The 23,633-nt window shown below is 36.8% G+C and overlaps 2 protein-coding genes across 3 annotated transcripts; both read right to left on the bottom strand.

The window, feature by feature from the left end:
- Positions 1-1,937: 1,937 nt before the first annotated feature.
- On the bottom strand, positions 1,938-3,174 carry LOC141660822 (uncharacterized). Its single transcript, XM_074467808.1, has 3 exons — positions 3,029-3,174; positions 2,594-2,870; positions 1,938-2,507 (listed from the first exon to the last, which is right to left on the bottom strand). Exons 1-3 carry the CDS (start codon positions 3,172-3,174, stop codon positions 1,938-1,940), a joined length of 993 nt encoding a protein of 330 aa, XP_074323909.1.
- A 7,671-nt stretch (positions 3,175-10,845) lies between these two features.
- On the bottom strand, positions 10,846-18,167 carry LOC141724989 (phenylalanine--tRNA ligase, chloroplastic/mitochondrial-like). Of its 2 annotated transcripts, XM_074527321.1 has the most exons (10): positions 17,838-18,167; positions 17,335-17,525; positions 14,643-14,849; positions 14,442-14,559; positions 13,938-14,014; positions 12,901-13,080; positions 12,418-12,462; positions 12,013-12,117; positions 11,278-11,391; positions 10,846-11,136 (listed from the first exon to the last, which is right to left on the bottom strand). In XM_074527321.1, exons 1-10 carry the CDS (start codon positions 18,025-18,027, stop codon positions 11,086-11,088), a joined length of 1,278 nt encoding a protein of 425 aa, XP_074383422.1. In that variant the 5' UTR covers positions 18,028-18,167; the 3' UTR covers positions 10,846-11,085. The 2 variants fall into 2 exon arrangements, with proteins under 2 accessions (XP_074383422.1, XP_074383424.1); XM_074527323.1 differs by lacking the exon at positions 12,901-13,080 and having other exon boundaries at positions 17,838-18,163.
- Between the last annotated feature and the right edge of the window lie 5,466 nt (positions 18,168-23,633).

The following is a 23,633-nucleotide window of genomic DNA, read 5'->3' as shown; positions in this document are numbered from 1 at the left end:
AACTATATCCTAATATTCTTTCCAGGCAGTAATCCAACATTGTTCCCATGGGCCGTTTCTTAAAATTTTAAGATCAATCGCTGAGTGGCCATACTGATCGAATCACCTACCTCTCTCGTGTTTCGTTAAAAACATACAAAAGGCCAGCACAATAAAACAACTAAAACAGAAAGTTGCATAGTCCCCGGCTGTGGATTGCTCACATTAGACATGGAAACGTAATGATTTGAGTCTGAAAATAAATATAGTATCTCGGAGGTTAGGCAAGTAATAAAATCAAATGGATTCCAGAGTTATATTTACTGGGCATCATTGTATGAGCTCCGATGGTTTTTTGGTACAATTGAAAGAAATATTCATAAAAATGGGATAGCTGTTGAGAAAGTTGCAAAATTGGCATAAAACACCACTATTTCTTATTTCTAGGCTTCTGGGGTTCTACTAATGTTACCCAGAAGTAGTGGCGTTTCGGGATAAAATAACCTCTTTTTTTTCTTCAACTTTTCCTCCCGTGCCTTGTGTAATTTTGCATAAACCGAAAAATGATGGTGAAAAATGAAGGTGAAGGGCATGTTTTGCTAGTGGAGTGTAAAGATTAGGCGAGTGCATGATTTTGGGTGCTCATATTTAATTCCCAGAAAATTATTATGATTTAATTCTTTTTATGTTGAGTAGTGATGTAAACCTATTTGTAGTATGTTTTTTTATATTAATTTTAAATTTGTTTTGATTTGAGTTTAGTTGCTTGGAAAAGGGTATCTTGGGGGAATATATTTTCTCATGAAGCGGCCTCATAATCATGATTTTTAAGTAATCATGTGATGTTTAAGGAATGGGATATAACTGATAGTATTTCCATATTTTTAAGTAATCATGTTATAATTGCATGATAGATTATTTAGATAATACAAATGATAATTGTACTACAACATGTAATGTCAAAGATAATTCTTGAGAAGTAAGACAACAAAATACGATAATGTTAAGTTCACGTGGTTAAGAAATGCGCCCTGGGCATTTCTTGCTACGCTTGGTGTGACCTTCTTGGTTGCATACACTACATTTCTTTCCTAACCGTGGAACATCAATCTCCGTTCGGATCCGCACCGATTGGCTCTTATCTCCACGTTTTTTCTTAAGTTTTTTCAATGACTTATCCGACACTAACTTTCCATAGCCCTGCCAAGGGAGGGGTAATTTGTAGTTCCAGTATTAAGTTGGTTACAACGGATAAATCATTGGTCGGTACAAGTTCTCCATTATCTGGTTCTTATGGCAACTTTCAATGAAATGATCCCAACTCAATCCATGTCTTATACAACCAGCCATTGCATGAGAGCACAACATATGATGGATCGCCCATTTTCCACACGTGCAAGTACGGTCATTGAGGTTGACAACCTGGATTTTACCTCCCTTTACCATCCCCTTAGCAGTTATGTACTGATGTGTAACTATTTTAAGAATCCCGCGTGCACGGTGGAAAGTAATAACGGTATATCCCGTTGCCTTCCTTTGAATTTTTGTTAACATAGAGGCTGAACGCGCACATAACTGTTGACCCTGTTGCAGACCATCATCCACTATATTTCGATGTATGTCAATAATTGTGATCGCCTTGTAGAAGAGGTACTCCATCATCGCTGTTACTGGAAGGAAACGACCCTTCTTATGTTGTCGTTGAAACCCTCAAGCATGTTTGTGGTTGTTTGACCATAGCGAACACCAGTGTCGTGGGAAAGCGTCCACCTCTCCACGGGTATTCAGGCAAGATAGTCCAGGGCAGGGGGAAATTTCACCTATCCTTGCCATGTATGCGTCATGTTTAGAGACTTGCGTGGTTGTTCCAACTTTCCACATCAATTTTTTTAGTTCACCACCAGGGCGACGCTAGCAAAAGTTACTTCTGACATGGAGTAGACAGAACCTATGGATTCCTAATGGCTCAGCAAATCCTTTTGAGGGTCTCGTAGTGCGGAGATAATACTGGCTGCACGATCTAAGATGATGCACACGCTGGCCTTTTGGCGACAAACATGTCTCTGAATACGCTGCAAAAACCAAGACCAGTTCTCGTACGTCTCATCATCAAACAAGCCATAGCAAAGAGGAAAAGGGTGGTTGTTGGAATCTACACCCATAGCAATAAGCAGCTTGCCCCTATATCTTCCCTTCAAGAAAGTTCGGTCTATTGAAATCACAGGACGCGCATGTTGCCACCCGTCCATCATTGCCTTCAAACACCAAAAGATTCGCTTGCATACGAAAGTGCCCCGTTCCTTAGCATGAGGCACGACATCGATCTCAACAATGGTTCCAGGATTTGTCTTGATGATAGCTGCCAAAAACATGGGCAGAGCTTGGTATGTTGTGGCCCAACTACCATAGACTTCCTTAACGGCTATTTGCTTGCCTCTCCACGCTTTGTTGTACCCCACTATATGGTTGTGCTCGTTGTTGATAAGCGGGATAATGGTTTTAATGGGGATTTGTGGTGTATCTATTACCTGTTTCACATATCACAGTAAATGTCAAATATTTCCGAACCAAATATGTAGCGAACTTGAATAGTTATGTATGTGAAATTGCTTACTAGTGGTTTCACAATCCGCAAAATTATCCTTGCAGATAACTTCTTATGATCTTGCAACGGCTGATCAACCATGCATTTGTGTTCCTCTCTATTCATATTTATCCTCCAGTACCCAGAATTATGCATGAAAGCAGCTCTCATCCTCCAGTTACAGCCCTCCGCACGACACTGTACAATGAGCTGTTCTTTGTTACTCTTCGTCGTTATATATATACGATCAATAGAAATATGTGCACGCCTCACTGCCAACAAGAGGGCGGCTTTGTCACGGTAACACCTTCATTCACTCAGATCCCCATGGTCGAGGTCTTCATCAACATACATATCATTTCGGTTATCTATTGTTTGGGGAATATATTATTATGTGCAAAACCAAGAAGCCCTTGAAACATGATGTTGTTCCCCAACTACTGGAAATAAGAAATTTCTTCATGCCTCTCTAAAAGCCCTTCAGTTTCTTTGCTTGCTGAAGAATCTTCTTCATCATCATCGTGAAGGTGAAAATTCTCCTCACTAGATGAAATGGCTACAGATTCATCTGGGACGAGGGCTAACCGCTTACCCGAACCTCTTCCCACCATATCTACATTACCTCCACCACCTCCACCACCTTCATCATTTTCATAACTACTCCCCCCTCATACCCTCCACCATAGTGACTACTCTCCCCTCCAAACCCTCCACCATGTTGACTAGTTCCCCCTTTATACCCTCCACCATGTTCAATAGTCCCCCCTCCATACCCTCCACCATATTTACTACTCCCCTCTCCATACCCTTCACCATATTCACTAATATCCCTTCCATACTCTCCACCATATTGACTAGTCCCCCCTCCATACCCTACACCATGTTTACTAGTCCCCCCTTCATACCCTTCACCATATTGACTAGTCCCCCTCCATACCCTCCACCATATTGACTACTCCCCCTCCATACTCTCCATCATATTGACTAGATACGCCTCCATACCCTCCACCTCTGTGCTTACCACCTTGAAAAAGTAAATATGACCATCCTGTGTTGACATTACTTCTGTATGTTATTTGTGGCGGTTGAGACCCCAAATTAAGTTGGAATGAGTACGGGCCATCAACAACAATTTCCTCAGTTTCGATGAACAAAGAAATATCCCCTTGAACGTTCAGCAACATGGCAAGGACATTTAACATGCGTGTAACATCATCACATAATATATCCATTTGGTAAAAACCTTCAACTAGGTTGTATTGACCAAGGTAAGGATACTTCAAACTCAATTTCAAATTACATTGATACGAACTAATATTCATTACATTGTAAACAAGACTTTTAAACTCATCAAAAGTGGTATCAAACCTAATAAACATTATTTTCTTGGGATCGATAGAGTAGTTAATATTGGTACCTTCTCGAATAACCACTCCACCCAAAAAAAATTTGACATTCACGTGCCCTTCCATTTCCCTGTTTTACAGAAAAATTAACAATTAAGCAACAGAAGTAAAGAAAATATATATATGTACATATATGTATATATATGTATATATACACACACATTGATGACAAACCTTTTACAAAATTAGAACGTAAGCAAGTATTGAAGGCGCCAGTGTTGAACATATGTAGTGGCTTAGGACATGTATAAATAGTAGCATATGCAGTATTGAAAATTATTGTGAATTATTGTTCTATTAATAATTTCTGCAAACAGAAATCTGATAGTATACTTTTGAGATTTCAGATAAGGTTACTCTGTAGGAGATGTCTACTTTTTCGTCAGATTTTGAAAATAGCTGATAGCCTCCAGAAGATAAGGTTCGCGAAATTATCAACAAACAATTCCTACAAAAAGAAACATAAATTTATTTTAAAAACAATTTAAATGGACAATTTTCTGCAAAAATTTCTGCAAAGAGAAATCTGATGGTATCTTTTGAGATTTCAGATAAGGTTACCCTGTAGGAGAAATCTACTTTTTCGTCAGATTTGAAGATAGCCTCCAGAAGATAAGGTTCTCGAAATTATCAACACAAAAATCTTACAAAAAGAAACATAAATTTATTTTAAAAACAATTTAAATGGACTATTTTCTGCAATAATTTCAGCAAGGAGAAATCTGATAATATAATTTCTCGAAATTCTCAACAAAAAATTCCTACAAAAACAAACATAAATTTATTTTAAAAACAATTTAAATGGGCAATTTTCTGAAATTTATTTTAAGTTCTGGTAATTTAAAATAAAAAAACATAAATTTACGAATGTTACTATTTTTGGGATTTATGAAATATAAATACAAATAAAAATAAAAATTTATTATGGGATTTATATAAATTTTCTAATATTTAAAGTTTATGAAATATAAAAATAAATTTGGCTTCAATTTTTTATGGGATTTTTTATTATTATCTTACTAACAAAAATATTAGTATAAAATAATTTTAGATATCAGTAATAAAATACAAGTAAGCGTAAGAAATAAAGATAAGAAAGAAAGAGAAGGAGAAAGAGATAAGAAATAAGAAAGAGAGAGGGGGGAGATGGCTGAAGAAGAAGGAGTAACCCCGAATGCCGGCGCCCGAACCCCTGCAAAGCCGGCGTTCACAGACCCTGAGCCCCGCCAGAAGCGGCGTTCACAGACGCGGATACACTCCATATTTCACCTAATCCCCCTTCCAAGTGGCGCTTCTGGTCTTTCTCTCCTCTCTCTCTCGATCTCGAATACTCGGTTTATTTATTTTATTGTCACTGCCTTGAATTATTTATTTATAATTAGTGTTTAATTAATTGTTTAGTCTTTAATTAATTGTTTAGTGTTCAATTAATTGTTTAGTCTTTAAATATTTTTTAAGTGTTTAATTAATTGTTTAGTCTTTAATTAATTGTTTAGTGTTTAATTTATTGTTTAGTGTTTAATTAATTGTTTAGTGTTTAATTAATTGTTTAGTCTTTAATTAATTGTTTAGTGTTTAATTAGTTATTTAGTCTTTAATTAATTATTTAGTGTTTAATTAATTATTTAGTCTTCAATTAATTTTTTACTGTTTAATTAATTATTTAGTCTTTAATTTATTATTTATATTTATTTAGTTGCTTAAATTTAATTAATGAATTCATTGAATAAATTTAAATAATGAACTGAATTTATTGCGCTTCTTGTTAATTGTCTCCTAGTCATACTTTCTTTTACATAATTTCTTAACAGCTTGACAATATTATAGATGTGAACTCTCAGCCACTTTTAGAAACTAAAGAGAGTTGAAAACTTTTAAATAAATTTGTAAGTTTCAAAATCACCCGGGACACTTAGATGTTAAGGTTAGCTATTCAAGAGAGATTTAAGTGTTGTTGTGAAAGTTCAAAATATTACGGAATATTTAACGTTTACAATTGTGGAATTATTAGATTGACTTTGTTGGTTGTGTTTTCGGATTGGCAATGTGATAGAATAGGGGAAATGCTGTCCGTCTGTGCAAATGGCAATTTGATTTGTTTACAAATGTTGGTTGTGTTTTGGCATGATTAAATAACTGGACGACAAATTATAAACCCTGGTCCAATTGACGGGGAATTACTTAATCTAAAAAAATAGGCATCGTTCAAAGCTTGTCTGGGTTGGTACGATACACATTCATTTTCCCTGTTTTAGTTAACTTCTAATAGTTATTTATGCGCTCCTGAAATGCATAATGTCACATTTAATTACAGGGTAATGACGATCATTTACGGCTCCGCTCGAATTTTAAGACATACTAGGATTGTATTGAAGTTAATCCACTACCACAGCCTATCCTGGATGCCATAAGAGAAGCTGGTTTTATGGGTTTTCTGCTAACTGGGAGTATGAGACATGGTGTTGGCCTCATATCGGCTTTTCTTGATCGATGGCGTCCAGAGACTCATACTTTCCATCTCCGTTTCGGCGAGGCCACTGTGACACTTGAGGATGTATACTATTCCCTCCGTCCCCCTCAATTCTTTATATTGGGGGACGGGGACTCAGCACGCACTTTAATACTCTTATTAAATGTAGTTGCATAATTATTTTTCAAATTTTTTTTCTTCTAAATAAAAATATAATGTTCAAACTTTTATACAAAAAAAGAAAATTTTAAAAATAAATTACAGAAGTATACTTTATAGTTGCCTTAAAATGCGTGTCAAGCATGTGAAAAAAACTGTAAAGAAATGAGAGGGACGGAGGTAGTACATATTAGGGTTGCGCAGTGTCGGGCGTCCCGTATTACCTATTCCAGGGGAGGCAGGTGATGTGTTATTACATGAGCTTCTTGGTGTTGCCCCCGATCCACAGCAAGATACGGATTTAATCAGGAAGGGTGAAATTAAGATTAGTTGGTTGGTTCATCATTTCGGTGATTGTTCACGCCTACAATCAGCTACTGGTCCTGATCGTGAGCATGAGCTACTATACCACATACGTGCACACTTGTTTCTTCTCATAGGTTCTACTGTGCCGAATTATAGTGGTTACCGCATCCCTTTGAACCTCCTCCCGTTTGTGCGCCACGTGGATCAGATCAGTACTTATAGCTGGGGCAGTGCATGTCTTGCTTATCTTTACCGGCGCTTGTGCTCAGCTTGCATTGGATATAAGACCGAGCTTTGCGGGTCCGTGACATTGTTACAGGTACATATTCACCCAACATATTTCATATCCATACTTCAAACGTAATGCATACTATAGGGTGCATTTTACATACTTCATACTTCATGCATACAACACGTATATATTTGTGTAATGCATATGTGGACAAGTTTGGATCATGAGTATTGTACTGCCTTAGCTCCTAAACAGCGAGACGCGTATTTGATGCAGCATCCCCGTGCTCTTAGGTATGCTAAATTAACTATGGTTCTTTCTTTTCATGTTCACAAATGTTGCAACCATGTCATTAACACAATACATTTGGCTTCAGGTGGAGGGTCCCATTGGATGGTACGAGTGTGCAGACACATTCTTTACGCGGCATTCGATATGATCTAGATACCATGTCTGAGGATTCCTTCAAGTGGAGGCCCTACAATGATTGCGCGATTGAGGCACGAGACATCCCTGAGCTTGAGCTTTCACTTATGAGTGGACCTTGTCCACTCATTTACTTGACATGGGTGGAGTGGTGCTACACTGATAGGGTCACGAGGCAGTTTGGATACTTGCAGCAGGTCCCCACTGCATCTCTGCTTACAAACCATGATTTTTTCCATAGGGGTTAGATAGGATGACCTTTTAAGTTCAATACGGTGCGTGAGATGTGGGGGTCACGTCATACTGCCATTCTTGGGCCACCATCTTATAGACGTACTCGCAGACCTATGTGCGTAATTGAGTATCCTCAGTGGTACGATAGAGTCACTAGGCGGTTTATGATCAACCCAGGATTTGGAGGGACCAGCAAGGATTCCAGGGTTCGCAGGGGCATCTACCCGTGGCTGTAAGCTTTTTCTTCTTAGATTACAACCTCTTCATTTGTCACAATATAAGTTTGTGTAAACACGTTGTCATGTTGTCAATACAGGTTGAGGGCTTGTCTGCGGCCTACCACCGGATTCGGGATTCCGGCGTGGCAAAAGATGATGGTACCGTTGATGAGGCATTGCAGGGTTTTCATGGCACATTAGATGCCATAAGTTTCACATATCTTGTACAGAGGCCCCCGCATCCACCTCCTCCTACACCACGTACTAACAGTGCTCATGCCCGTAGGCCAGCTACTTCATTTCTTCATGTCGCACCAGCTCCCCGGGATGGTTGGGATCCTTGGCCTCGTCCATCAGGTGGAGAGGGTTCTTCAGTATACACCTCCGCTGGCTCTGGTTGGGAGCATAGTTCTCAGGGACATGGACATACTGAGCATATGTGGGACCATTTTGTTCAGGGAGAGGGAGGTTCTATTATGTCTACTTGGGGTCACAGTTCACAGGTCAATGATGATGGTGGGTCTTCTTGGGGGCAGAGCTCTTAGAGCCATGATGCTGGTACATCTAGTTTCGGCCACACTACTCAGACCCAGAGCCATATTTTCGGTACATCTACTATGGGCCACACTACTCGGGCCCCTTATGCAGTTCCTAGTGCTTAGGTTGCTGGATCCAGTTGCAGACATTCTACTCAGACCGATTACGGTCATGTGGTTCAGACTTCTCCACAGCCTACATACGGTTTTCAACCCAAGACATGTGGTTCGGGATTCTATTTCCAGACCCCGGCTAGGGGGTTCGACCCTGGTTAGGACATGATACCTCCTCACAGAGGTTTGAGCAGGGGCGTCATATGCATACACCCCCAGTCATGCATGAGGAAGATATGGAGGATGACGACGATGAGCAGGATGACGAGGATGAGGAACCTGATCCTCCTGTACAGCAAAGGCAGCAGCCCCGTAGAGCAGTGAAAGGAAAGGGGAGGCTATGCCATATCGACGGGAGGTTCTGTGGTTGATTAGTATTGTTTTCATGTTTCCAACATTTTCTTCTCACTACTTGCATTCATGTATGACTTTCAAACTTGTTTTAGAACAGTATTCGGTGATTACACATTGAGTTCAGACTTATTTTTATTAGTTCTTGTAACTTCGAAACTTGTTGTCTTTATTATGCAATATTATGCAATGTTCTAGTCACTTCCGTTGATGGTATTATTTTTCAAAACGCTTGCTAAATAATATTCAAAAAGTTCAAATTCATTGAAGATGAATGCATGTGACTTATTTAAAATTAGTTCAAATAATATTCAAAAAGTTCGAATTGTTTCCTTGAATTTTTCCTATGATACCCTTTTCCAAGCAACTAAAACCATACAAAAAATATTTAAAATTAAAAAAGTGTGCACATACTACAAATATGTTTACATCACTACTCAACAAAAAAAGAATTCAACCAAAAAAAAATTAAAACTATATTTAAAAATATTGTGAAAATGTGTCTCCGTCAGAAAATTAGCAACCCTTTCTCATGACACCCTTTCTCGACCCACCAAAATCATATATATACAGTTTTAAAAATTACGTACTAAAAATAGGTTTACAAATCTATCCAACAAAAAAAATTAGACCAACATTATTTTTATTTAATTCAATATAAGAGTACAAAACATGCCCTTTACCTTCATTTTTCACCATCATTTCTCAGCTTATGCAAAACTACACAAGGTACGGAAGGAAAAGAAGAAAAGAAAAAATAAAAAAAGGCTAGTTTACCCCAGAACGCCACTACTTCTGGGGTACTGGCGTTCTGTGCCACTTTTGCAACTTTCTCAACAGCTATCCCATTTTTATGAATGTTTCTTTCAACTGTACCAAAAAACCAACGGAGCCGCATTGTATGCTTCAATAAGCAAAAACATGTTCCACTACTCCCCGGTTACTCCATAGTAACTGCTAGAATATAGATCCAGTTACACCTTCATCTAACACCTTAAGGTTGTGGGCTTAGATCTAAAATCTTAAGCTGTTACAGCAAGACCCAACCAAATCTATATTCTAATAGTAACTTGAAAGAGGACGCAACTTAACATTCTTTTCCATTTTTCCTATTTAAAAAGCAGATTTTAAGCATCAACTTTCTAAGGTATTTCACTCGGCATTCAAATCTAGAAGAGCAAATCAGATGAAGTTGCTGATTAGTGACAAGTTGTCACTTCCATAAAATGGTCTTAGGTCTAATCTACTTGTGGACATAAACTAACGACAGAAAATGCTCTTCACATGGAAAACATGAGTTTCAAGTCTTTCTTTTCAATATTGAGCTACGCAGGAGCCCCAAGATCACAGCATGCATTTTTTTTGGAAGATCTTACAAAGTCTATAAATCTCATATTTCAACAGTGTAGGCATGTATGTACCAAACCAGAATTCCAGAAGCTACAACCCTCAATGCAGTCTTACTTGTAAATACCTGACTTCAGATACCTCAACTATACGATCTCAGGACCCTAGTCTGCTGTCGGGAAGAGTATAAAACTCGTATCACGTGCAATTATAATACACTTCGTTAAGTTAAAAAGAACAGTGACAAAGTGCTACCAACCCCACATCCATATATATTCATTTGTAGCATGTTTGGATGAGATCTATTTAGCATATGAAAATTCATGCTACATACAGTTATAGAACTGTAAACTGGGGTTCAAAATGAAGGATCAGGACAGCCCTGATAGAACATTCATCTGTGGGCAGATATGTCAACCTACCATATTATAGTTAACATTAAAATGGAATTATGTGCACCATCAAAGGATTACCTTTGATATCTATAATCTCAATAATTTATGTAAACTTGAACTTCTGAAGTAATATATTCCGACAAACAAAAAACATGCAAGGGAAGAGCTATACACCAAAGATTTTTGGTAAGGAGTTTAGCTTTCTCCTTTATATTATATTAGGAAAATTACATGAAAATTAATACCTGTAAATAGGACAAATGGGGAAGAAGAACAAATACACATGATTGAGGACACTTAAATGTGTCTTGAACTATACCATGTATACTTATCTCAAAACGACATTTAGCTTGCTCTGCACTTGATCTCGTACATTCCACTGCAACCACAATGATTACACATACTGATGTAAGGCCAATAGATTTGGTTAAAAAAAACACTCAATGTGAAAACACAAAATTCACGTTCATATAGCATGATGCAGCACGTCTAAATTATTCATATTTTATATCATAAGTACCTGCAGTTCATTAATTTCATCATCTGTTAAAGAACGCTCCATGGAGCGATATGCTATCCTATAACAATGGCTTGTCATTCCCTTCTTGTTGGTAAAGTTATCGATTAATCGCACCTGATAGAAAAGGTAAGATTTAGAAGATCGGATAAATGAAACGGAAAAACATGTGCATTTGGCCCTAGTCTTGCATAAATTTATGATTTGTTAAAAGGTTTAAAGATTATGCAGGTTATCTTACTATTGAGTCCTATATGAAACTCCATTCTCATGTCTAAAAACCACACTGGAATGAACATATGTTGATATTACAAAACAAGTCAACGTAATTTGCACAGAGTGAACCTCATTCTTTTGCTTCTTAATTTTGATATTAAGAATAAAGTTCATAGCTGGTTTGGCTTTCTCTCGGTTTAATTCAGGGAAGCTTGTAGAATGTAGAAATTAGAGGCAATCAGCGAGAAGAACATCATTAAAGCAGACAACTGCTACTTAATATTTACTACTGCTGATCATAACCAATAAAATTATAACGTAACACTTCATTCAAGACACTGCAATGCAATTGTTCACTCCCTTGTTCATTGTCAGACTAGGCCACTGGCTTCGAACTTTATATTATGACAAAGACAGTGCCAAGATATTTTCTACTTTCCATTGATGCTTATAAAAAAATGCACATACTTATCGACTTATCGTGTAGAAAGTACTAATCAATTGACACACAGGACAACTTACCTCCTCAACAAGATCCCCAGCTACACCTCTAACAATTTCACACAGATTATTTTCGGTAAATGAATCACTTAGCCAGAAACTCATATCTTTGAAACATGGAGGATACTGCAAAAAGAAGTGGATTTTTGTCAAGGAAATTGCAAGTACTACTGATGCTACTAAAATTACAAGCAGGCTGAATTTCCAAAACTGGGAACAGATAACAAAATTATGCTAATACACTTTCTAAAATATTTCTAAGCATTTGGGCAACATACAGATCTGCCAACCGAGTCTGGTTAACATTTCTAAGCATTTGGGCAACATGCACATCTACCAACACAGTCTGGTTTGAAAACTTCACCTTAAACACCTAATAAATTAGAAGTGGACATAAGTTGTACCAAATGAAAAGTAATGTCAAACCTTTGAATATGGCTTGAACTTCATCCCAAGTTCACCTTTCAAGAACTGCATTCAGGAGAAAAGGAAACTTGCAACTTAGTGCGGTGTTACATTTTTAATGCTGAAGAAAGGACCTTTTTAGGAAAACAATATTAGGTAAACGACTAAACTGCACCCAGGATACCTGTAAGTTTTTACATTTGCACTTTGGTGGCCAAAACAAAAAAACTAAACATATGCATGGCTAATTGTGCTTTTTCTATGCATTTTGGGGGCCATGCATATGCTGAATTTTTTGTTTGAGCCCCCAAAGTGCAAAAGTAAAAAATCACAGATACACAAAAAGCAATTTAGTCTAGTTAAACTGAATTATTTAATTTAGTCTAGTTAAACTGAATTATTTAATTTAGTCATGACTGAAAGCATGAGCAACCAAAATAAAAATCAATGCTGTTAAAATTTACTTTAAAAAACCGAATGTTTTTTAAAGTTCAAGAGAATTACTTGAGAAGTAAATCTCTCATCACTTGACCAGAATAGTCGAATATCAGGTATGTCAAACAGAACCATGGCCAGACGTTCCAATCCAAGTCCGAAAGCCCAAGCAACGTTACTGGTTTTACCACTTCTTTTTAGTATCTCCTGCTCAGTCACCCCGCATCCAAGAACCTCTAGCCACTTGTCCTAATAAGTTAATTATTAGTTTAAATATTGAATCAAATACCATATATCATTCCAAGAGAATTACATGGTAGTCCTGTTTTCCTGCTCCTTGCAAGTGGCAGACTTTAGCAGGGGCAAGTGAGGAAACTGACTCCACTAAATTTTGTTGACATTTTTTAGACAAATGCTTCTCAACTAAGAATCCCTTCTAACCCCTGTCACACTCACACTACAAGATTTGGCCATTCCCGGAGTCACTGTATAGCTTGTCTTAGTTAACACTTAACAAAAAATTTCTCAGCTTCAAACAAAACAAAGCTAATCCACACTTGCAAAATTATATACTTCGAATTTGATGATGTTTGGCTCTACGCATTTAAAGATCAAGTGATAAACTAGGTAAATATACCACTTCTTTAAAAATATATGCCGGTTTTAACTATTCAAAAGAGTTAATGTCTTGCTTATAAATTGGTTGAAAAACAAATCAATATTATATCATCTTGCTTTTATATGTAAGTGAAGGGATTTGCCAAGCCAGTTGCAAGTTGCAACTGCAACCGTTGAGAGCCGAATTTTTACTATGGAACTTTTTAAAGGTCTTCTTTGCAACAAAACGGGAGATGTTCCATGGAATGATAGTTGGGTGACATATATTGCAAAAAAAGTTTTTAAAATCGTTGATAATGAAGCTTATGGAAGCTCCACTGTTCCAGTACTTCCAGAACATGAAGAACAGAAGAATGTTGCTGTTAACATTGAAGATTATTTATAATGTTTTTGGTTTGTATTCTTCTTATTCATTTTTATCACATTCGTTGAAATCTTAGGCTATTTTCGAAAAGAATACAACCAAAAATGCAATCAAATATAAGTACCTGAAAGTATATCTCGAGTTCGAATGATGGATTGGTAAAAGGAAAATAAGTGTCAACCCAGCGCATTTCCACAGCCCCTGAAGTACTGAGAGATTCCAAGTCAAATAAGGAAATTCAGTCACAATCATATTGCTAATTCTACATAGTAATCTAGATATCAAGATATGGGGAACCAATGAACTATAAAATAATAAACAGAGTGTCAGAGCAGTATCATACTTAATTTTTTTATAATTTAGCATTAGTTTAATATTCAACTCCAGCTTCACTTATGGGGATTGCATCGTCTAGGTATTTCGACTCAAAATTGTTTTTCACTATTTAAAGTAACTGTCACGCCCAGTACACTTATTACAGCATTTCCAACATCTAATTTAGCATAAAAGTAATTCCTACTTTTCGGAAACAATTTCAAATTATATGAGGCTCTACATTTCTCTATAAATAATGTTCATGTTGACCATCTTACTAGATAGATACCAAAAACCAAACACAAGATCTTACCGAACAAGTGGCTTGCCAAACCCTCAAGACATGTCTTCAGATCCCCAGCAGCATATGATGTAGCATCCATTCCAGATGCCCCCCAATCATCTGGACAAAAAACTCGAACCCCTTCCATCTACAGTTTTTAAGTTCAAAACAATGTTAGATATTAGAAGGCAATTGCTAAAATGATCATTTCTGCAATAAGAGAAACATAACCTGATGGAATACGGGATAATGAGTTGCATCAATGGAATCCCTACGGTATACATCTCCAATAACAAGAAAATGAGTATGGCCCTTCATCAATAACTCAGTCTGATGTGCACTTGTGTGGCACCTTAAAACAGTTTCAGAGTCTACATAGTATGTATCATTGTAACTCCTACTAACATGATCTGCAGGTACCAAGACATCATCAAAGTTCTGCAGAAAATGAATATAGTATTAGAATGCATCTTAATAGAGGTCTTATTACCATCGAAGGAGTAATGTCCTCCAACATGCCAAATCTTAGTATGTGCAGTTTCTTCTTTCAACCGCAAAAAAATCAAAAAAGAATGTAATGTGTTAAATCTGAATTGAATGCTCAAGATCTTTTGTCACATGTCAGTAGAAAAGAGATTTGGAATTAGTATATATAATTACTCCTTAGTCCGTAGACATCAAAATATAGTTCTGCAGTTGGTCATCCTTTCCCCTTAATTACATCTGTAGAAACTAAAAGTAACTAGCACTAGGCAAGCTATATAATGAATCATGATGCACTAAGTGAACAAAAATGAAAGACCAATGACCTAAACAGTAAACATTCTTAACATCTTATGGGTAAAGAATTGTGTAACTATTTAGCAAAAAAAAAAAAGAATTGTGTAACTAAGGTAAAGGCTCAAAAGCATTCTATGTTTTTTCTTGTTAATTGTGATAACAGCTGTTGGGTTGTAAGACTATTTATATAATGATTTGCAACCATTTTAAGTTGAAGCTAGTTCATAGTGGTACTATTTGTACAGTAAGTCCGGATCGACTATCTTGAATATTTAACCATCTCCTTACAAAATTATTTAATAAGAAAATTGCATCCAATAAACTTGACAAGAATATTGAATGATTTAAAATATCACTAGAAGTCGAAACATGTACATGAATAAGTGAGACCAATATCTTGTAAGAACATGTGAAGCAGCTACTCGTCTTTAGAGACACCTATATATTTCAATACGAGCATAGGAAGAACTTTTGAATTGTAAAGGATAGGATGTGCAACTCCAATTGATTATGATTTTATAGTTGTTTACAGGAAACTTAACAAATATAGAAGCTTCCTAGCTGAGAGCATATCAACGAAAATGAACTTGCAGCTTCACTTACGCTGTTTTGTGCTTATTATTTTATAACCACTAAAAGACCATTTTAAGACTGGTATATCATCTATATTATAATCCAGTATAATGATACACTAAGGAAAAGTTGTGCAAATCTCATTAACTAGAAAAAGATTTACTTTGAAAAATTCAGTAAAATATAAATTACTTCTAATCTCCTGAATTACACCTAATAATAGAAAAAGAAATCTTATAATGTGGAAACAACTATGATGCGCAAAGAGGGATCCTATTGCTTCATAGAATGTTACGAAAAATAACTACTTTTTATAATGCTCTGATTTTGTGTACCATTTACATGCATTGCCAACATGTCTGCATATAAAGACTCGCACCTTTTTTCTTGACAAAGAAATTCTAGTGCCTTAGTTCTTTTCTTTTTATTTAATGAAATCTAGAAATGACCAGTGAATAGAAGTTCTTGTAGCGTACTCTTGTGGCTAGCTAAGTTGCAGCGTGATTGGAAAATCATGCAAGCTTGGTCATCTCAAAGAAAAGTCCACATTAGCGGGCGAAAAGCTCATCTCGTTAAGGTCGGTGCCCAGTAAGCACATGATAGGTCCAGGACCTCGACCAATATCTGTAGATGCACATTCACAGGAGTATCTTTATCCCTCACTAATACGTACATATTGTCCCTGTTGGGGTCACTGCCCAAGGAATCCACGATTGGTGGTGGTCAAGGATTAATACTGATGGTATCCCAGTTCTCATAGCAGCTTCCCTAAGTGGATACACATACCAAGTGAGAACAAATGCAAACTATGTTACCCGGACTTTTCAATTTTTTCCTCGTACCCGTGTTGATCGGACACGACATGGGTGTGGGTATGGGATCTGAGTCGGATCCTTCAATTGAAAACTGGACACTTCTATTTCCAGCAATATAGTTAAAAATAATTTACAAAGCCTCGCAAAAACTTGTTTTAGTGAGGGATGTCTATAAATTACTATTTCCATGCTATTCTTTTGATTTATGTTATAAGTTTGAAAGAAACAATTAGTACATGCCTTATAGTGGTAGAAGACACTTAGTTTACAAATTTAAAATATATAAAATGTAGGTATAATGTCACATATTTAAAGGTTATATGTCGAATCCCAGCACCGTGTTCAATTTCAGATCTATATCCATGAATCCTAATTTTTAAGAAATTAAGGGTCTGACACTTGGATCTGCACCCGTGTCCAACACCCATACCCGATTCCAAGTAACTTGCAAATAATACAGATAATGGCTGACTGTGATGGTCCCCGCCGGTTCCTGCCTTTTTTGGTCTATAAATAGGACGTGCCAACCTAGGAGGAAAGCATTCTATTCTATCATCACACTAATATATTAAGCAACAGTCTCTCTCAACTATTGGACTTTCACTCTCTACTCTTGTCATTGTTACTGTACTTTGTTGTTCTCGAGCGATGTCTTAAACACTCTAGCCTTTCTAACAAAATCTTGTTACCCAATTTCATCCAAAAACAGAATTTTAAAAAAAAGTACAAAGCAAGTGAGCATGTCAGCATATTACCTGTTTAGCAGAAACAATCGGACAGAGATCATCAAACTTGTCAAACTTGTTCGGATAATTGGTATCAAAATAATCAAAGATAGCATTTTTCAATATCCCTAATGGATGTGTAGGCCTTCTATGAAGTTGCATTCCAAGTTTCGAAAATATCGAGTCAGGAACATTGTTTGTAGGATCCTCTTTAACCACATCTGCATACCAAAACCAAAATAAATCAATCCATAACACAAAATTCTAAAATGTAGTACATCAATTCAAAAAGTAAACTATACGCATAAAACGCATACACACATCAAAAATCGAGACCCTTGTCCTATCCAAAAAGGTAGACTAGCAAACTCTAATTTCAAGAAAATTGCACAAAATAAATAAAGATTGCGACTTTAAGTATTCTATCACACAATACAACATTTCAACACATTCCCAACACATTAAACACTAAAAAGATTCAAACTTTATCAAGAAAAATAATATAAAAGACTTGGGGTTTGAAATTTAATTACCCTCTTTAGCAATTTTAACACCACCAAGCTCAAGAGCTGAAACAACAGGCTGCCTCCATTTTTTCCGGCGAGTGTCAACAGAAGAAACGGCTGAGCAAGTAGAGTAAGATATAGATACAGATGGGGTTAAAAACATAAGGCTTCTGAACCCATTTCTTAGCAAAGTAGGGTTTGATAACAAGATAGACATTGTTTTCGTTTCAGTCACATACACTTCTTAGACGCGCTCGTCAAAATTAAAATTCTCTATCCAACACATGAGATAAAATAAAATAAAAACATATTTTTAATTGGTGTATTACCAAAAGGAAAAAAAGCTTTTAGCAAAAAAAAAACAGTGTTCAACAAATGGCCCTCTCTGCCGAGTACTCGTTCCGAGAATGTTTTTAATCACTACTCACTGGTCCAATTTGATTTTCGAGTAATCGGGTACAAAATCTATTTTATTAGAAATCATTTAAAACTCGGTTTTAACTTTGAGTACTCGAGATTAAACCTCAGTTTGAATTTCTCAACAAAAATTTAAATTCTCCCAAAAAAGATCAAAAATAAAATTATATATCTTTATTTTCTTGTAAAATATTGACATTTATTATAATGAACATACATGATATCTTTATAAAAGCTTATTTTTAATTATTTTATCAAAAATTATCAAACAAACAACTTCTACTTAAACTCTATTATTCATTGTATGATATTAAATTATTAGTATAATTAGATAATTTTACTGTTTATTAGTAGTAGGTATAACTATATATAATAATAATAAGTTTTAATACATGTACATAAAAATTAGAATTAAATAAATTATATATATGATAGATAAAATTAGTTAAATAATGAAAGTCTACTCAATCTGAGTACCTTCCGAGTTCCGAGTACTCATTTTTTCGAAATAAAATCTGGTTGAACCGATTTTCAATTTTATAATATTGGGAAAAAGTTAAGAGTTTTTTATATAATTACACTCATGCACACGTCAAGACGAGTTGAATCATTATCTTTCTCAGAGAAATTAAGAACTCGACCACCACATACCTAAAGTTGTTTTTGTTCTAAAAATATAAGTTTTTTCAAAAGTAAATTGCATGTTGGTGGTCCGTCAATAATTTTTTTTACATCTTGTTGTCAGATATTGTAAATCTTGCACTATAATGACTTCAGTTTAATTTTAAAACTGTTAAATGACTTCCGCCAATTTTGTTAATAAAACAATCTTTTCTTATCTTATAACAAAGTCTGAGCAGACTATACACACATTATCATATATGAATATAAATATTATGATTTTACAAAAATCGTGGATTTTCAATCCGGCGATAAAATAATGAAATTGATGTTGGGAATAGTTTTAGGACGAAATAATAAATGTTTTGAAGGTGGTTTGGTGGTTGAAAACCGATCGAAAGTTGGATGATCGATTAGGTCGTTTCTGGCCGGCATGTTGAAGGTGGAGGAACGAAATGGGGGAAGGGGAGAAAAGAGGAAGGGAAACAATTGGGCTCGAAGTGATGATCATTTTGTTGGTAGAGAGAGAGAGAGGACGACTGCGGGAAGAAAGAGCGAAGAGAGGGAAAGAGAGGCGAAGGAGAGAGACGGGAGGGAAGAAATGAGATGGAAAGAAGGAGAAGGATGGGCGACCACCTTAAAATCTCTGATGGTTCCCGGAATTAATGGAGTCTTGTGATGGGGAAGATGGATATGATTATATCGGTTTGTAAGCAACATGTACATATTTTATTTTGATTTTTTGATGTGTTTTATGTGCTAATCAGAAAATGGGTTGCCGAGTTTGATAGAGATTTGGCCGGATTTTTCATGGTTGTGCTTGGTTTTTGTTTTTGTTGTTACAGTCGTAGTTATGAAGTTGATTTGGTCATGTTTGGCTTGAAGACGTGGAAACCCGAGATGATTTGAGGGCATTATGGGGTTGTCGGAGTTCTTGAACTCGTCGGTCGAAATCTGGGCTGTCCATTTCCGGTGGCCAGTTTTTGGATTCTCCGGTCATCTTCAACCTCTCACCTCCATTTGTCAATCAGAACATAATACCCCTTAATTGTTAACTATGTTAAGCAAAATTTACCAGAAGTCATTTATCTGATTAAATATTATAAGTTACAGCTGTTGTGGAATAAAAAATATGATTGTGCTTGTATTTAATGTTAAGGTTGTTGAGCTTCAAGGTTTAATAAGTGCGCTTGTGATCGAGACTAACGATCCTCACAAGATGTTTATTCATCTCTTTATTGTAGAGAATCAAGCCAAAAACGTAGTTCTAGGTTGAATGGTAGAGCCCTTTATATAGAGGTTGAGTTTAGGGTTGGACTAAGTTTGGAAGACTTGGTGGACAAGTCTCCAACTTAGAAGGCAATTAGGTCTAGATAATGGATTCTAGATCCTTCATTGTAGGAGTCCGTTTTCATGTTGGACATTGCTTTGGTGTTGCATTAGACCTCGTCATCTGGTCAGCTCGGCGGCCCTATCAGGTAAATGATTTTGGGCCAAGGACGTCACGACCTAATTTGGGTCATGGTTACCACAACCTTATTCGGCCATGGCGTTCACGAGCTTTGACTAGTCAACTTTAGTACATAATTAATTCATCACTAATTATTTATTTACGGATTACTTTTCATGCATATCATTTTGCCCCCTAATTTTCGGGAATATTTCTTGAGTTTTCGTGGAAGTTATAATGGTCAAAATGTGACTCGGGGGTTATTTCATCCCTTCTTGGGTTTGGTCCTGTTGCGAACGGTGGAGAGACCTACACATTTACAGTGACTTATACTTTCTTAAGTGTTCTTTCACACTTTGGGCTATCAGGATGCTAATCGGATATCTTTCGAAGCTAATATGCCTTAATTGAGGCTGATAAATGAGCGTTGATCACCTTTTAACCTTAATAGGGTTAATTTCAGGGCGAAATCTAATAATTGACCCTAATTGAGGTTAAATTGGCCTTAATTGGGGCTAATTTCTAGGTTACAACTGCTAATTAGGCTTAACATAGCCTACTTTTAAGCTAAAGTATGTTAATTGGCCTAGGCTAACTGGCCTTAATCAAGGCTAATTGATCTTAATCCGGATTATATATTAAGCCTAAGTTGTTAATTAACCTTTATAAAGGTTAATTATAAATTTTATAGGCTAATTGGCCTTAATCGAGGCTAATTGGCCTTAATCGAGGCTAATTGGCCCTAAACGGGGCTAATTTTTTACTACTTTTCATTAATCGGCCTTAATTTGAGCTAATTAGGAAATCTAAAATTTTTAATCTTTTGGCGAAAAATCATAAGAAAATTTCATCCATGTTAGCCTCGGGGAGCCAAATTTTTCGTTTGTGGTCGTTATAAGTGAGCCAAATTTTTACCCGTGACAGCGACGGAAAGCCAAGGGCTCCTCCAAAGCTTACTCGACTTATTCTAGTCGGCTGGGGGTATTCACCATGGCCTCCTACTCGGCTGGGGGGTGTCATAGTGAAGGCCTACTCGGCTAAAAAACATTTCAATTTTTTTTTGTGACAGCCTACTCGGCCGAGAGGCTCCCTTGGAGCCTACTCAACTAGAGTTACTTGGTTGGGAGCTCCCGGAAGCCTATTCGGCTGAGTTCACTCGGCTGGAGTGGTTCCCCTGAAGCCTCCTTGGTCGGGGGTCCTCAGCCCTATTTTTTTTACAAGTCAAATCCGTTTTTCTTGAATCTTTTGACATTGACGCCCTATTCTTTCGAGAGCTTGTGGCATGGACGCTCTACTCTTTTCAAAGTTTATGGCATGGATGCTCTACTCCTCCGGGATTAATCGTGGTGACATGCTAGATGGCTAAAAGCCTCTAAAATAATCATACTCTTCCGAAAGTAAGCGAGGTGACATCCTTGACGGCTGAAAAACCTTCAAAATAATCCTATTCTTCCGAGAGTAGGCGAGGTGACATCCTTGGTGGCTGAAAAGACTTAAAAATAATCCTACTCTACCGAGTCTACTCTTTGAAGAGTAAGCGAGTTGACGTTCTTGACGGCCAAAAAGCCTCCAAAATAATCTTACTCTTCCGAGTATTCTCTTCCGAGCGTACGCGAGGTGATGTCCTTGACAACTGAAAAGCCTTTAAAATAATCTTACTCTGTCGAGTGTACTCTTCCGAGAGTAGGTTGGGTGACATCTTTGACGGCTGAAAAGCCTCCAAATAATCTTACTCTTCCGAGAGTAAGTAAGGTAACGTCCTTGGCTGCTGAAAAGCCTTCAAAAACATTTTTATAAATTTACATATAAATTTCTAACTTATTAATTAATTTGAATGATTTGCATTTCTAATCTTAGCTTATGACTAATCCATTGATCTTAGCTTTAATTAAGCGTACTTAGGACTATCTCCGAAAATTAAGCTCTGATGGAGAATTTCTTCATTTTTTTGTGTACATTTCCTACTAACAAGGAACATTTTTAGTCATTTGTAGGTATTAACCCGTAAAAAACCTACAAACACGAACCAACCTAGGTTATAACTTGCTATAACATGTGCCTTTTATATAAATAAGAGGAGAAACTTTCGTTTTCAGTTACTTCTCATTTCTCAACATCTCAATTTCTTAAATTCTCTCCAGCTTTAGCTCTTTCAAGTATTTCAAACTTTTGTCGAGGATGTCTCAAGAGAACAACGACACTTCCATTTCCATGACCGAGGCAACGACCTGTCATGCCAAGGCGAGGTCCCATCGAGGTATGATACTTAATTCATCCATGTCTCTACAATCTTGTTTGATTACTACGAGCATGGCAAACTGTTTCAATAATTAGCGGAAGAGTTTTTGGCTAGTGTTTATCTCGATGCATTTCTTCATGTAAGTGAGCTCAAAAAAAGTGAGCTAAGGCAAATCAAGCAACTGTATAGCTTTCCTCAAGGGGTCAAAGTCCGTAAGGCTCTGGCAATGACCTAACCTGTCACTGGGATCTGGGATGTCTATGTATTTTCAAGAGTGCCATTACTGTAGGATTAAGGTTCATGGTTCATCCATTCATAGTAAAGTTGCCAGCAGAGATTGGGGCTCACCCATGTTAGCTCTACCCGAACGCCTGGGCTGTTATTATAGTCTTCATAATTAGGTGCTACCATTTGGGCATTCCATTGAGCACCACAATCTTCAGGAGTATCTTCATGCTCAAGAACTCTCCATTGATAAGAGCTGGTTGGGTATAAATAAATCATAGACCCGGGGTTTATAATATTTTTAACTCACTCTCTATTCCCGATCCTTATCCGGGTGGAACAAGAAATTTTTTATTCTTAATTTGGAAGACAGTGATTGGGGTGACCTTTTCAGGAATAGTTTTAGCAATGTGACAGATCATCCTGACCATATTCTTAAGCTTGGTGTTAACGAGTGCTATGTTCGCTATGCTCTCATTCGTGTTAAGGGTCGAACTCACTTTCGGCATATTGCGACTGAGCGAATGCTCGTCGAGGATGGTTTTAGTGATCTTTCGTTTAAGGGTATTTTACTTATTCTTTTCTTAAATTTGAAAAAGTTTGTTCTTATTCCAATGTTACTCTTGTTTTGTATCAGCTGCTGAAGCTATGGATGTCGAGTCGACCAAGAAGGGGATCAAGCCCACCAGAAGAATGCTCAACCAGGAGGTCAAGAAAGCAAACCGTTTTCCTCCCAAGGTCTCGGGCTTATTTGGAGAGTCTTCTTCAGGAAAGAAGAGAATTGAAGGGCAGATGGGTGTTCCAAGACCCCTTTCGAGCCGTCTTAGGGGATTTCTATTCAGGACTCTGTAATCGGGAGACCGGGGCTTGC

This window comes from Apium graveolens, chromosome 5 (genome assembly GCF_009905375.1).
Source record: "Apium graveolens cultivar Ventura chromosome 5, ASM990537v1, whole genome shotgun sequence".
NCBI lineage: Eukaryota > Viridiplantae > Streptophyta > Magnoliopsida > Apiales > Apiaceae > Apium > Apium graveolens.
This window is presented reverse-complemented; position numbering and strand designations above follow the sequence as displayed.